This window comes from Branchiostoma floridae, chromosome 7 (assembly GCF_000003815.2).
Source record: "Branchiostoma floridae strain S238N-H82 chromosome 7, Bfl_VNyyK, whole genome shotgun sequence".
Lineage (NCBI taxonomy): Eukaryota > Metazoa > Chordata > Leptocardii > Amphioxiformes > Branchiostomatidae > Branchiostoma > Branchiostoma floridae.
In genome coordinates, this window is record NC_049985.1 from 23,174,391 (window position 1) to 23,190,220 (window position 15,830).

Consider the following 15,830-nt stretch of genomic DNA (forward strand, 5'->3'; position numbering starts at 1 on the left):
TGTTATTTCAAAACCATCTCGATGCCTTGGAATCGACTCTATGTGTTCCTGTTATTGTTCCAACATGTTCCAACATTTTGTGTCATTTTTCCCTCCATAAAAACTTTTATTGACCCCATAAACAAATCTGCTAAGCTTGGTCCTTTGTTTGGCTCTTGTATTTTTAGATTTTCTTTAGTTACTTATTAGTATACACTGGTGAGTCTTTTGTGAGAAGGTAGCAGACAGATATAATTTCCTGCACTTGGCAGGGATGTGTGAATTGCCCTCTTCCCAGCCAACTGACCTAGTTTCATCATATTGTTTCCATGTTCGAACATGTGATCACAAATGATGCATCTATGTTGGAACTGTTTAGAAACAAACAGAAATAATCTATTTGATGTTAGAAATGTTTCTAACATGTTTGAATACTATAGAAATATTTAGAGCGTCACATAGATGTTATAAATAGTTCTAAAGAGTTACTTATCACAGTTAGATTGTTACAAAGATTTCCAAAATGTTAGAACAAAAGGCAAGAAACACCCTCTCGGTAATATGGAATCGACTCTACTTGCTGCTGCTGGAGATATCTAAAATATCTTAAAAGTCCTGTCGACCTTACTCTATTTAGCTCTAGCTGCAAGACACTGAGTGACTTACCCAGCAAAGATGTACCGACTATTCGCTCCCGTGGTGTTACTTTCGATTGTGCGTGCAGGTGAGTCTTGCCCCTTCTTGTTTTTTATTTATTTTATTTTTTTTTTTACAAAATATGTGAACTGTCAAAGTTGAACTTTTGACTTGTAGGAGGTCAGTAGTCGGGTCAACTTGAGTACCTTATCAGAAGTCGGTTGTTTTTTGCTCCTTGTTTGTTTGTTTGGTGATTGGTTGATTGGTTGACTTAATAACTTAAATAATAAACGTATGCGCTGTTTTTCTTGCATGAGAACACAAACCCTTCATTCATAATGTAATAAATCCTTACGCTATCGGTAGTTAAAAACTTCCTAAACAATACGTCTGTGCCAAGTATTTTGGACATGTGCCTGTTACTATGTGTTCACAGATTACTGAAAATGCAAAAATGTTCGCGGAGTTTTTATGTTCCCGGTTTTCGCGGTTAAAGCCACTGCGAAAAGTCCCTTTTCTCGCTACCGCGAACTTAAATGCACTTACAGTATCTGCTGTATGCGTTCATAGCCTCGCCTCTTGTAGGACCAAAACTTACTGCTATTCTACCAATACCTTTTAAAAAATATTTCGTCAACCAGCTGCAGCACAGGATGGCGACGCCAGGGGGCATTCACCCACCGTCTCAACCCTCAGTGGACAGGTGCAAGGCACCGTAAGGTCAGCTCCGGCCATATCCAACAAACCCGTCTTCACATTCCTGGGCATCCCGTTTGCAACGCCCCCTGTCGGCGACCTACGGTTCCGTCCACCTGAGCCCGTTGCCCCATGGGAAGGTGTCATGGACGCCACCGAATTTGGTCCCAACTGTCCCCAGGACCTAGCACTCGTGCGCAGTCTGTACGACTTCATACCGCTTGTGGTACCGAGTGATATCGTCAGCGAAGACTGCCTTGTGTTGAACGTCATGACAACCTCACTAAACAGCAGTGCTGCACTGCCGGTAAGGACTATGTAGTGATATTATGTAATCTCTACAACTGGTTAAAATTCTAAGATTATTTTCTGGACGTTTTGAGTGACAAACATCACTCTTCTTCAGTGACAATAGAATGAACTGGCAGAACAATTCAATACAAGTACATCTGACGCTAAAGAGGAGCGATGGATGTAACTCGAAACGTCCAGAAGAAATCTCCGAATCGTACCCAGTTGAGGAACGAATAGTTGTATATGATTATTTCCATGGCACCTGTCACTCCGGACTGAGCATCACTATTTATTGGTTAAACTTGTAAAATGGTACAATCGCGATATGAAAGCACCGATAAATATATCGACTCTAGGATAGAACAAAATGATGACGTTTACAACAATCACCACAGTCAGTATACATGTAAGATCTACTATGACTACACTTTGCATATTGACAACATTGACAATCATTTAACTTTGCAATATTTACAAGAATCATCTCAGTTTATAAGCTTTCAGAAGAGTCACGACAGTTTGCAAGATTAATTCACAACAATTGCCAGAGCTTTCAAGATTTACACAATTACGACAGTTTGCGTAAAAGTGCTACACGATCGACATAAATTCAAAGGTAGCAATCCACTTTGCAACCTCAATATAAAATGTAACAGTACTACTTAAGTTTGACCTAGAAGCATTTCTAGAAACCGCGACCCGGGGACGGTGCACCGTACTATGCAAGGGAGGGTGTGTCGCAATGCACACAGAAAATGAAAATATCCATAGGAAATTTTAGAAAAGAAAATGAAAACGTAATTAAAAAGATTTTTAAAAAATCGAAAAAGTAACGTTGTACTTGTGGGCCACCATATATTTTGAAGGCAGACGAACCTTTGTTCTAATCACCCTTGTTCCAATGCAGGTGATGGTTTGGATCCACGGCGGTGGCCTACAGTCCGGCACGGGTTCAAGGTACAACTTTACGGCACTCGCTGCCTATCAGGACGTGGTCGTCGTCACCCTCCACTACAGACTTGGAGCACTCGGGTTTCTCAGCACGGGAGACGACAACGCGCCGGGAAACTACGGACTTCTGGACCAGGTAATAAGGAAGTGGCAATGTTGAAGTGATAATTTTGGTTAGTAAGTCACTGAATTCTTTGCACACAACAAGAGATTTATTCAATCGACGTTTCCACGGGACAATTGTGACTGACCCACATTTCACTGCAGCGGAGGTGCTGCTTACAAATGCGGTCCCAATATATGCGCTCCTTTACGTTGGGACGGAATTGTATACACCGCATTGACTACTAGTACTTAATGTTTGGGGCCGCATCTGTAAGCAGCGACACCTATGCTGCAGTGCAATGTAAACCAGTCAGAATTGCACTGAGGAAGGTGACAGACATAGAAATGTCAGTTGAATTACACACTTGTTTGTGTACAAAGAATTCTGTTATTCACTTTTTAACAAACACATTTTAATGAAAAAACTGATACTCCACGAGTTTTTGTAATTTTCTTATCTTATGAATATTTTGCGTGTTGCTTATATGCATTTCTTTACCTTCCTGTGTGATTTTGGACTCAGGCCAAGCTTGCGGTAGACAACTTTGGCCCAGGGCCAAACTAGCCTTCCAACATCCTTCAAATCACAAGTTACACCATTCCGCTTCATTTCTTGCACATTCGTTTGACCCGGTGTCCAGCTGGAACACACTTGCACCCAAACAAACAAACAAACAAACAAACAAACAAACAAACAAACAAGCCGAAAACAATACATCCGCTTTTTAACAGATATAACAATAAAGTATGATTATCTTTTCTCAGGTCGAGGCTTTGAGGTGGATCAAGTCGAATATCCGGAGTTTCGGTGGCGACCCAGACTGTGTCACAATATTTGGAGAATCTGCAGGAGGCCAAAGTGTTTCATATCTGGTAAACCCTTCATTAAACCTTTTATCGTGGGAATTAGCACTAAGCAATATTACTTTGGAGTGTATTTTTCAACAAATAATAAGCTTATTAAAAGTCTTTATTCGAGATGACACGTACTTTGCAGTCACCCATTGTACTATACTGCCGTATACATAAGTAGCGGAAGCGGCCGTATGTCGGTTTGTATTCATCTTCCCGGGGCCTTCTTTTGTTTGTTCGTTTGTATTGCACACACGGTAAATATCCTCAATGCTTGACAAACCGAACTAAAAAATTTAAGCTGCATATTTGGATAGAGTTATTTGATCTACTCATACTTGGAAGGACCGATACCCCTATAGTCTGTTGTGCCAAGCCAAATATGCGACGATGACACGAACTGAATCGCTAGAATATGCCGACGTTTTGCCGGTGCGTAGCACCGGCTTTCAGACGGGAGAAGCGGGTCTTTCAACCATTCGTTTGGTTTCAATGGATGCATTTTGCATGGAAGCATGGATCGGTCAATTTAACCAAACCCTTCTAATAGCCCTTCTATACGCCCTATTGCGTAATCGTGCTAAATTTTTTTTCTTTGTTAGACAAAAAAGTGTTTTTTTAATAGAAGAAAGACCAATTCAGTAATTCGATGTTTCGTGTGATTTTGTTTAACATCCAGGCTTTTTCCAAAATACGCACCGGTCAGCTTTTTTCAGAAGCTTTCTTGTTCCCCTTCTTTTTATCACCACAGGTCCTTTCTCCTTTGGCCAACGGGCTTTTTCACCGTGCGATATCCCAGAGCGGGACTGCCCTAGGCCAGAACACGCCAACAACCACCAAGTCTCTAGCTGCAGCCACGGTCCAGGCAGAAGAGGTGGGGTGTGGCAATCTTCATGACGTGAAGGCCATGATGTCATGTTTGAGACAGAAGCCATTTCAGGACATCGTGGACTCTGTGCCAGGAGTCGCTCGGAAACTGGGAGTAAAACCGTTCCCTCCCGTTGTCGACAAGCATTTTCTTCAGGACCCGCCAATGGTGAGTTAAGGTGCACTCTCACTGCACTTGCGTCAAGCTTGCATCACTGCGGGGTTCGCTCACTGCGTCAGTGTTTTGTTATTTTCTCCAATTACTTAATATACTTCAGATGTTGCGTAATACGTAAAAGTATGACTTAGAAGACGGCAAAATACACAATTCGCTGAGTATCTTTCGAACCCCGCAGTGACACAAGCTTGACGTAAGTGCAATGAGACCTTTATGCTAGGGTCACAATTTAAAAGGGGGGCCCTGTCGCGTAGCTTACGGGATTTTTTTTTTTCTTTTGCACTTTTAGGTGCGCTCCCTACGTGTGAAACTGTTGTCGGGCTGTTTTGGGGCTCGGCAATGCCCCAATTATTTGACTCGAAGTTAAAATCAACCAGGGACCTGTGGACAAGTAGACACCATAACCTAGTCGTGAAAGCACAGAGGACCCCCCCTCTCGTATCCGCCAGTCCACCGTGACAAATTTGTGGCTTAAGAACCCGGCGCCGGCTAGGGCATATGACCCTATAGAGTTCTAAACCTGTATTGGGAGCTTAGATTGAAATTCACCGATCGAAATCTGCTGAAAGCTTGATTTTTGATGTTTTTTACTTCCCTTGGCGCCATTCTGCAGGCCTGCATGCCGATTTGAGCTTTCACGAATAAACAAAGGTTCAAACAAACAAACAAACAAACAATTAAAATTTTGATAATGATGTACTGTGCACACTTGTTGAAAGATGGTGATTCGAAAAAAAAAATTTAAAAGAAAGAAGCTACGTGTACTGCATTGTGTACTACGGACATGAATTACTGGTTGTTGGTAGGATTGATGATTTCGTGTGTATCCTTGTTTTTTTAGGTTGTGCTGCATAAGGGACAGTTCAGCAAAGTCCCCTATCTGCTTGGCGTCAACAACCACGAGTTCGGTTACCTGCTGCCTTCCATTCTACTTCCTGGGTTCGGGAACGGCATTCCACAAGACGCCTTGGCAGCCATTGTGAAAAACTTGCTGTTACTGATAGCCCAGGTGACTGGCATTTTATCATTCTAATACATCCATTAGGCCATGTTGATTTGATCATATGGATGACATCCGCGCTCGCACCAATTTTCGGCCATTTAAAAAAAAAAAAGTTTTGGACCACACAGTAAATTGTGCAAAGCAGCTGTAAAATGAGCACAAATATTCCTTAGATTGAAAAAAAGTATCAGAAAACAGATAACTGATGCCATAGAATGCCAAAATAAATCTCAAGTCAAAGAATAAGATGTGAAAGGACAGAAAGAAAAAAAAGTATTATTGGTAGGGGTTTGTACCAGTAAATTCAGGATAGGTCCCGTTCAGGTCCAGAGGATCATTTCCAGGTGAACCTGAACCTGGACCTGATTGTCTGTTGAGACTTGAGAACTGGCAATACAATGGTAATTGGTCAATTTTGCTACAAAGGAATCTCTTTGGTGGATTATTGAACTACCACTGGCATTTTAAAATCCCATCTCCATGTGATAAAGGCTAAATGTCTCTGTACCTTTGACTGTAGAAACTTGGTACAAGACTAGTGACTATAACCTCTACTCACTTCGCTTTTGTTGTCTTCTTGGCCCCAAACACCTGCCGACATAGTGTGTCCATTTTTTGATTGGTGAAACCCGTTCATCTGATTTTTTTTCAGGTCTATTTTTTTTTCCAAGACGAAAAAAATGTTTTGCACTCGTATGATGTACTGGTCGCAACATCTAACTGTTGGTATACCATACTATGTGTTTGTAGTCGTATGTTCAACCTTCCTGGCCATATTGATTTCATACTGAAGCCACCTTTTTTTTTGGCCAAACTTTTTTTTATTCGCTCGCTCGCATCAATTTTGGAGTTCCCAGAGGATGTCATCCATATAATCAAATCAACATGGCCTTAGCAATACTAGCAATATCACAGATTCAATGAAATGACATTCATTTTGTCTCCTACCCCCACAAAAAGTTTGCGACCATATTGTGTAAATCGGACAAAAAATAAGAAGCTGCCAAAACGAGCAAATGTATGTCGAAAAGCGGATGCTAATGTGACTTAATTCCTCTTATGTTACTAATTCCTTCCAAACCGTACTGATTTTGTAACCTCGACCAAGCTCCACGGATCGTTGGTCAAATAGTTGATACTGTACGAATAGATGTCTACTAGAATAGTAGAATAGTGTGCTTGGGGAGTCAGTCTATTCTCCAAGCATAGGTTAGGTCGCGGGAATAAGTAGCACGGCACGAAAAACGGTATTTAAGCGTGCTGAAACCATGGGTAATGTTGACGTATTTTCCTTCTTTACGGATCTATACACCACTTATACGAGTACGTAAATATTGCCTTTAAGTGGTCTTTCTGTAGGTCCGTGTTAGTCCTTATTTTCCGGTTTTCCCGTTGTCTTTCAGCAGCTTAAAGATGTCGTAAATGATTTTTAAAACCCCCTTAAAACTTGTTTAAAGTTCACGTTTATTTGATCTAAAGCCTCTTTACGTCTCATATACGTGTGCATTAAGAGGATTATAACGGGTGTTTTGGTGCCTTTTCAGCAGTTTAAAGTTGCCATAAATATCTATTAAAACGCCCTTAAGACATGTTTAAACTTCACGTATATTTGATCTAAAGCCTATTTACGTCTCATATACGTGTGCATTAAGTGGATTATAACGTGTGTTTTAGTGCCTATTCAGCAGCTTAAAGTTGCCATACATACTTATTAAAACGCCCTTAAGACATTTTTAAACTTCACGTTTATTTGATCTAAAGCCTCTTTACGTCTCATATACGTGTGCATTAAGTGGATTATAACGTGTGTTTAGGTGCCTTTTCAGCAGCTTAAATTTGCCATAAATACCTATTATAACGCCCTTAAGACATGTTTAAACTTCACGTATATTTGATCGAAAGCCTGTTTACGTCTCATATACGTGTGCACTAAGCGGATTATAACGTGTGTTTAGGTGCCTTTTCAGCAGCTTAAAAATGCCATAAATACTTATTAAAACGCCCTTAAGACATGTTTAAACTTCACGTTTATTTGATTTAAAGCCTATTTACGTCTCATATACGTGTGCATTAAGTGGATTATAACGTGTTTAGGTGCCTTTTCAGTAGCTTAAATTTGCCATAAATACCTATTAAAACGCCCTTAAGACATGTTTAAACTTCACGTTTATTTTATCTAAAGCCTATTTACGTCTCATATACGTGTGAATTAAGAGGATTTAATGTGTCTATATTTTTCTTTTTAGCAGCTTAAAGTTGTCATGAATACGTACTAAAACACCCTTAAGACATGTTTAAAGTTCCCTCTGTACGTCTCATATACGTGTGCATTAAGTTGATCATAATGTGTGGATAAGTGCCATTTTAGGAGAATAATCATTAGCACATTTCAAAGCAAGAAAATACAATTGATGAAACTTTGAAATTTTATTGAATTACGAGAAAATATTACATGGAAGAGTAAAAAAGAAACTACTGCCTACTAGGTATTTGTGGCCTTTTAATCTGATGTAGTCGGCAGTTGAAACAATCACAACGGTTGCGCAATTCCGTGCAGCAGTCCACAGTCCCATTTCCAGTGTCGGGTGAAGCGTCTCGGTGTAAGTTAAAAAGAGCACACATGTACAGTTCCATCTGGTCACCACAGGAATAAGAATCCGGTAAGATCTAGAGTAGTGGCCGATATGACTCGTGTTGTTGGATGGTCCTGGATTCTGTGAACGCGAAACATGTTCAGCTTGCAGTCTCGGCTTCTATTAATCCGGATGGTACTAGGGCCGTGATTTCCATTCTGCGTCGACATCCAACAACAACAGCTTGTACAGAATGATAGCCACCTCGTATCTCTGAGTCAAATTCCGTCACCGGGGGTCCTAGGCGGTAAAATCGGTGTCGCGGACACAACTTGCGGGCTAGAAGTTAGTAGAACAGGCCCAAACTTTCTTCAATACTTCTCTTCAAAAATGAACGCCTGGAAAATAACCGCTCCTTGTCGTACGTATGGCCCGTAAATTTGAACCCCCCACTCTTTTCTGCCATTGGATACATCCTATCACATGATACAGCTGTGCCACAGACGGACCAAGGAAGTTCAACCTCCTTGGACGGACGGAGGCGTGCGCCCCATGGCGAGTACGAAGTAACGCTGAATAAATTTACATCTTGCCTGCCCACGCATATCACCATATCTAAATTAAACCCAAACAAACACGAGCAACACGAGAAGACACCGCCTGTGTGCACAAACTGTTCTTTCTCGACGCTTGCTTTTAGATAAAGAAATAAACATATTTCGTACATTTACCTGTAGTAAGAACTGCTTGCCGTTTTATAGAGAAAACACAACTCACTACACAAAACGCTATACCTACTACATCCTTATTCTTCAAGCAGACGTTGAGTCGCGGAGATATTCATAGCAGTAGTCGGGATTTCTACCGTCTCTTAGCTCGAGGGTCAACTTGCCACAAAGAAAACAGGCGGCCTCACCCTGATTTAGACCCTGGAATTTCAGAACATATATGCGGTATAATATAAAAAGGAAAGGGTCTCCTCCTGTTCGCATAAACTGCGCTTCAAACATGCCGTATGTTCAGCAGAAAAAGCAGAAAACGTTTCATAAAACCTTTGAGACGGTATTAGCTAATAGATTAAACGGGGGTAGTGCCCCCAAGTTTGCTTAAGCTACGCGGATTCAAAGATTAAACATGTCGTATGTTCAACAGAAATACGCAACATTTCATATACGTCTTGGCAACATATAAGCTAAAGGGGGGAGGTCTCCCCTAGTTCGCTTAAACTGCGCGGATTCAAAGACTAAACATGTCGTATGTTCAACAGAAATACGCAACATTTCATATACGTCTTGGCAACATTTAAGCTAAAGGGGGGAGGTCTCCCCTAGTTCGCTTAAACTGCGCGGATTCAAATTAAAACATGTCGTATGTTCAACAGAAATACGCAACATTTCAAATACGTCTAGGCAACATATAAGCTAAACGGGGGAGGTCTCCCCTAGTTCGCTTAAACTGCGCGGATTCAAAGATTAAACTTGTTGTATGTTCAACAGAAATACGCAACATTTCATATACGTCTTGGCAACATATAAGCTAAACGGGGGAGGTCTCCCCTAGTTCGCTTAAACTGCGCGGATTCAAAGATTAAACATGTCGTATGTTCAAAAGAAATACGCAACATTTCATATACGTCTTGGCAACATATAAGCTAAACGGGGGAGGTCTCCCCTAGTTCGCTTAAACTGCGCGGATTCAAAGACTAAACATGTCGTATGTTCAACAGAAATACGCAACATTTCATATACGTCTTGGCAACATATAAGCTAAACGGGGGAGGTCTCCCCTAGTTCGCTTAAACTGCGCGGATTCAAAGATTAAACTTGTTGTATGTTTTACAGAAATACGCAACATTTCATATACGCCTTGACAACATATAAGCTAAACGGGGGAGGTCTCCCCTAGTTCGCTTAAACTGCGCGGATTCAAAGATTATACTTGTTGTATGTTTTACAGAAATACGCAACATTTCATATACGTCTTGACAACATATAAGCTAAACGGGGGAGGCCTCCCCAAGTTCGCTTAAACTGCGCGGATTCAAAGATTAAACTTGTTGTATATTTTACAGAAATACGCAACATTTCATATACGTTTTGGCAGCATATAAGCTAAACGGAGGTCTCCCCTAGTTCGCTTAAACTGCGCGGATTCAAAGATTAAAAATGTCGTATGTTCAAAAGAAATACGCAACATTTCATATACGTTTTGGCAACATATAAGCTAAACAAGGGAGGTCTCTCCTAGTTCGCTTAAACTGCGCGGATTCAAAGATTAAACATGTCGTATGTTCAAATGAAATACGCAACATTTCTTGATTTCATATATGTCTTGGCAAATATATTAACGGGGGAGGTCTTCCATTCTTTCCGTAAATGACGGTTCGAAATAAATTATATATATGGCATCCTTCGGTCAATATTGACCATGGTATACGCAACATTTCATAAAACGTAAAAGAGCGCATATGAGCTAACCGTGAGAGGTTCTGCCCTGTTCGAATTAAACCTTGCGCACAGAAAGTTTGAATACGTCAAATGCTTTCGGAATAGCTAAAAAAACACAGAAGATTATTGTATTTGACTTTGTATTGTATTGTATTTGTATTTGCTGAGGTATAAACATAACATTTTGTACCAGAAAGCGCAATAATTTTCAGTTTTGACTAAATCTTGCCACTGGTATAAAACAGATGACGCAATGTTTATCTAACACCAGACAAAGGTTTATTACATCTGACTTAGCCGGTTAACATGTATTTTGCAGATCTAGAGAAACGGTATTTGTCCGTTTTGACAGAAAATATTTTTGAGACAGTTAAGTTGTCTTTTCGGCATACTAAAATACATGTAAAATTCACGTAAAGAAACACAACAGATTAAGTTAGATTTACAAACGCTGAAATCTTCCGTAAATGCCAAATGTATGTTTCCGATGCCTTTAATAGATCTTAAAATCTGCTAAAATATTTCTCCGCCTTTAAGGGCTTTATACGTATCTCTGAAACTTTGCTTAAAAAGTTGTTTTCGTGCTGTGTAGTGGTCGGGATTTATACCGGCAAAAATGCCAGCCACTACCAATACCCGTGATCCAACCTCTGCTTGAAGAATAGAGTCAGTCGGCTTTAGGAGTCAGTGAACGACTTGCGGACCGTGTACTGTCGTAGATTTACTCCCTGCACAAAAAATGTATGGCGGGTGATTGACAAATCCTAGGTCTCTCCCAGGTCAAAATTTGGGGCATAACTGTTAACTATAGAGTCTTTAATGGCTAGCTGGCATTCAGACTACCTGAAGCAATAGATTTTATTTAGTCTCACTTCTTTATATGATATTTCAGGCTGATATTGATGATGAGATGGTCGCATCTGTGTTAGAGGAGTACCAAGATCCAGACACAGAAGCTGACCCCATGGCCGTACAGATGATGCTCACACATATACTTAGTGACTCTGTCTGGCTACTGCCGACAGTTGTTGTTGCCAACAACCACGCAGGTTAGTCTAAAGTGGACTTAAGGCAACGTTACGTATGTATAGAGTCCGTCCCCATCCTTGTTACATATAACGTTACATTCGTTCTTTCCCACTATTCCTGACCGCGAGAAAACAATTCTATTATTAGAATCAAGGAACCCATGCCACATATTATACTAAAATGTATGGTTTGGTTTCCTTTAGCTTAATGATGTTAACATTAGAATTGTTTTTTTCATGGTCAGGAATAGTGGGAAAGAACGAATGTATATGTGACAAGGATAGGCACGAACTGAGAATAAGTGGTTAGATTCGTAACGTTATTTACATATATATATTAGAATGTAGCATAACAGAGGGAGTGCTATATACTAGTACCATTGATATATCTATCTTTATGATGCGTGCATATCAATGCAATTAGACCCTGGATATGAGCTTGCAATAAACCTTGTCATATAGATTGTACTGCTTATATTCAATATATTTATCGAAACTGTGTCGATATGAATCACAAGAAAATCCTGCGACAAGCTATTGACGAATAGAGTGAAAGACATTTGGATCTGTATGTGTAGCAGGTATAACCGCCCTTCGGCGTAACACACCAGCTTCGCAGGCACGCGGTGCGGCAGCAGCTGGATATTTTACTCCGAAGGACCCGTCACTCCTAACATTTTTCTTCATCTCAACTTCTCAGCACAGTGTGCCCATGTCTATCTGTACGAGAACCAGCACAGGCCAGCTGCGATCGCTAAACCGGCCTGGGTGGGCAGTGACCACGGGGACGATCTCTTCATGGTGACGGGGATGCCGTACTTAGGAGAGGACGGGCCAACCTACCCCAGCAAGCCGCTGTTCTTCTCCGAAGAAGACAAGCAATTCAGCCTGGACATGATGGCGTACTGGGCCAACTTTGCAAGGACAGGGTAAGCCTAGTCTCTAAGCAGACCCTACGGTGCCTTAGAGATAGTACCAAAGCTGGCCATGACGTACAGCCGGCCAAAGGGAGTGAAACGGGCAACGGAGCCGAAGCCGGCTATACTTATGCATTTGCCAGCTTTGATACTATCTCTAAGGCACCGTAGGGTCTGCTTGGAGACTAGGTAAGCCTCCATGTCTTTGTCATTACATATGTACAGTTAAACTTGAATTGCTCTTCGTTGAAGAGGTTCATCAGTCACGTATGCAAACAGTTACAACAATTTTCATCAATCAATGACTGTTTTTGTCGCGAGAACTGAGACTATAGGTCATTCCCCTGACGGTGATGTACTGGTAGACATCGAAATTTGGGAGGTATGTACTGTACCTTTACAAAAACAGTCATTGATTGATGAAAATTGTTGCTAACCGAATTGCTCTTCGTCGTAGATTGTGCTATGTATGTTAAGGATAGAAATATCCTATTGTGTTGATACATAGAAAGTAGATTTCCTCTCTATGCTAGACTAGATTAATGATACTTTTACATGGATATGTTTGTCTTTGTTGTGACCTACAATTCTATGGCCGCACCTGGGGCAATTACTGTCGCATTAAGGTCACCTGAGTTAGCACCGAGGGGCAGTAGCTCTAGACCCTTGCGACCCCCCCCCCCCACACACCTATTATAAGCTCCTCGCAATTTAGCCCCAGATTGTTATTGTTAAGAGGACGTAGTCGGCTCATCCAACAACAATCAATCTCTTGAAAACATGACCATAACTCGAAAAACATTATTTTCTTTCCTACTCCACAGGAATCCTTCAGACTTCACCGGCAGCCCATCTGTAAGACCGAACTTGACTGTTTGGCCATCTTACACCCCTGACAACCCAGCTTACCTCAAGTTAGCCGTGACGTCGTCTGCTGAGGTGGGCCTGAAAGACAACCATGTTCGATTCTGGTACGATATTCTTCACAATCAGCCACCTTTTGAAGTTCCTAAGGACATCACTGGAAAAGATGAGCTGTAGATGAAATATAGCCAGTTGCTATCTAACACACAACGGCTAATGAGGCCATGTTGATTCAATCATAGTGATATATTCTAAAACCTATGCGATCGTAATCGGATATTAAAAAAAGATTATTACATGTATTATGGATGACAACAAATAATTCTGAAGTCTCGAAAGGCATGGAGTAAAACCATACAAGCACATACGCTTAACTTGAGAAGGACAAAAATGGTCAAAGCTATGTCTTTCTTCTTCTGCAATTTATTCAGTGTCAAAAAGTGCATCATACATGTAGTACTTGTGATTACATTATTAAAACCAGTGTTTCTCTGCATGGCTGTTTCATTTATCTCTAAGAAGAAATAATTAGGCTTCTTCTATCTCATGAATGCATCACTTCAGCAAAAACACCATTGCAGAAGATTTCGATTTACGTCTTTGTAGTTTGGCTACATTAATATAAAGATGACATCCCTTGTTAACCCTAAAACTGTTGCGAGTATGTGCAAATAAAGACTGTTATCAAAACAAGTTTCCCTCATAATGACATCAGGAAGTGGTTACGAAGTTAAACAAATGACAAAACACAAAGTTTCTTTCTTTCTTTTTCTTTCTTTCTTTCTCTGTCTCTTTTTTCTTTCTTACTTCCCTTTTTTAATTCTTTCATTGTTTCTTTTCCTGCACAGTTTGTGAAGGAAACAAACTCTCACTTTGTTTGAGAGAGGAATTTCCGGTGGTAGATGGCCACTTTAACCCTATTCAGACGGGGGGGGGGGCTTTTTGGCCTGCGCCAACTTTGATGTCCTAAAACGCCAGAACGGCTTACGGTAGCGCCACCGAATTTGGTGAGTTGTCCTAAAATATTGTTGGCAACAATTTCACGAAGTTTGACAATTTTTGACAGGCAGTTTTGCCAGAAATCGCTAATTTCGGTTCTAACAATGTATTTTTCACGTTTATTTGCTATATTACTGCTATCTTGTTACATAGATAAAATCTTATGTTATCTAGCATGTCTTTCCTAATTATATATGCATAAATTATGCTAATTTGATGACGCCATCAGTCCAAAATCCCGACAGCGGACCGTATGGCCAGATCAAACTGATTATCCCTTAAAATCTCTAACTACCTGGTATTGTTTTTCATCAAAAACCATCTAATTTAATTATATTGCAATCCATACATAGTATGGGATTGCAATATATTGTTTTTTCTGAAAATCTCCTGTCAAAATTTTCAAATGGGATTAATTTTTTCATTTTTGGGCCAAATGAGCTGAAATTTGGTAGGGTGGTAGAAATAGCAAATACCCCCAGACGTTTTTTTCACTTTCTTGATAGATGCCTTAGAATTTATGATATTTAGGGTTTTTGGTCATTTTTAGACAAAATATGTATATTTTGGGCCCCTGCGCCCTGGTATTACAAGCTAATGACCTGAAATTTGGTACAGAGGTGCATTAGACATATGAGCACAGAAAACCATCAACACTTTTTTCATAGATCACTTCAAAAATTAGTTATTTTAGGGGTTTTGGCCATTTTTGACTAAAAATGTATATTGTTGGCTCCTATGCCCTTGTATTAAAACCAAATGACCTGAAATTTGGTACATAGGTGCGTTTGACATATGACCACAGAACCTTATCAACGCTATGTTCATTGTTTACTCCAAAAATGAGTTATTTTAGGGTTTTGGGCCATTTTTGACTAAAAATGTATATTTTTTGCTCCTATGCCCTTGTATAGAAACCAAATGACCTGAAATTTGGTACAGAGGTGCATTGAACATATGCTCACAGGACCCAATTGACACTTTCTTCATAGATCACTTCAAAAATTAGTTATTTTGGGGTTTTCAGTCATTTTTGACTAAAAATGTATATTTTTGGCTTCTATGCCCTTGTATGTAAACCAAATGACCTGAAATTTGGTACAAAGGTAAATTGGACATATGACAACAGGACTACATCAACACTTTCTTCATAGAGCACTTATGAAATGAGTTATTTTGGGATTTTTAGCCATTTTTAACTAAAAAATGTATATTTTTGGCTCCTATGCCCTTATATTGAAACCAAATGACCTAAAATTAGGCATGAAGGTGTGTAGGACAAGTGCCCACAGTACTTCATTTTTCCTTTGAGCAAACGTTATTTCAAATTGTTGAATTTTGGGATTTTTTTCAAGGATGAAGATGGATTGCAATACGAATGTATTTGCTCCTAAGCAAATGTCGGCCTTTCTAGTCTGGATCCGTTGTCTCTTCTTCTCCT

The 15,830-nt window shown here is 40.2% G+C and overlaps 1 protein-coding gene across 1 annotated transcript; it reads left to right on the forward strand.

Annotated features, from left to right (window-relative positions):
• The first annotated feature begins 654 nt into the window (after positions 1–654).
• On the forward strand, positions 655–13,602 carry LOC118420178 (carboxylesterase 1C-like). The gene is made up of 9 exons (XM_035826891.1): positions 655–703; positions 1,257–1,618; positions 2,513–2,692; positions 3,427–3,534; positions 4,265–4,549; positions 5,400–5,567; positions 11,474–11,630; positions 12,310–12,538; positions 13,351–13,602. The coding sequence occupies exons 1-9, from the start codon at positions 655–657 to the stop codon at positions 13,565–13,567; spliced, it is 1,755 nt and encodes a 584-aa protein (XP_035682784.1). The 3' UTR covers positions 13,568–13,602.
• The last annotated feature ends 2,228 nt before the right edge of the window (positions 13,603–15,830 follow it).

Excerpts from the sequence above, each read along its gene's own strand:
- LOC118420178 (XM_035826891.1), top strand. The coding sequence starts at position 655 with ATGTACCGACTATTCGCTCCCGTGGTGTTACTTTCGATTGTGCGTGCA. Across the intron at positions 5,568-11,473 it reads TGCTGTTACTGATAGCCCAG|GCTGATATTGATGATGAGAT; the intron begins GTGACTGGCATT and ends ATGATATTTCAG. Across the intron at positions 12,539-13,350 it reads GCCAACTTTGCAAGGACAGG|GAATCCTTCAGACTTCACCG; the intron begins GTAAGCCTAGTC and ends CCTACTCCACAG.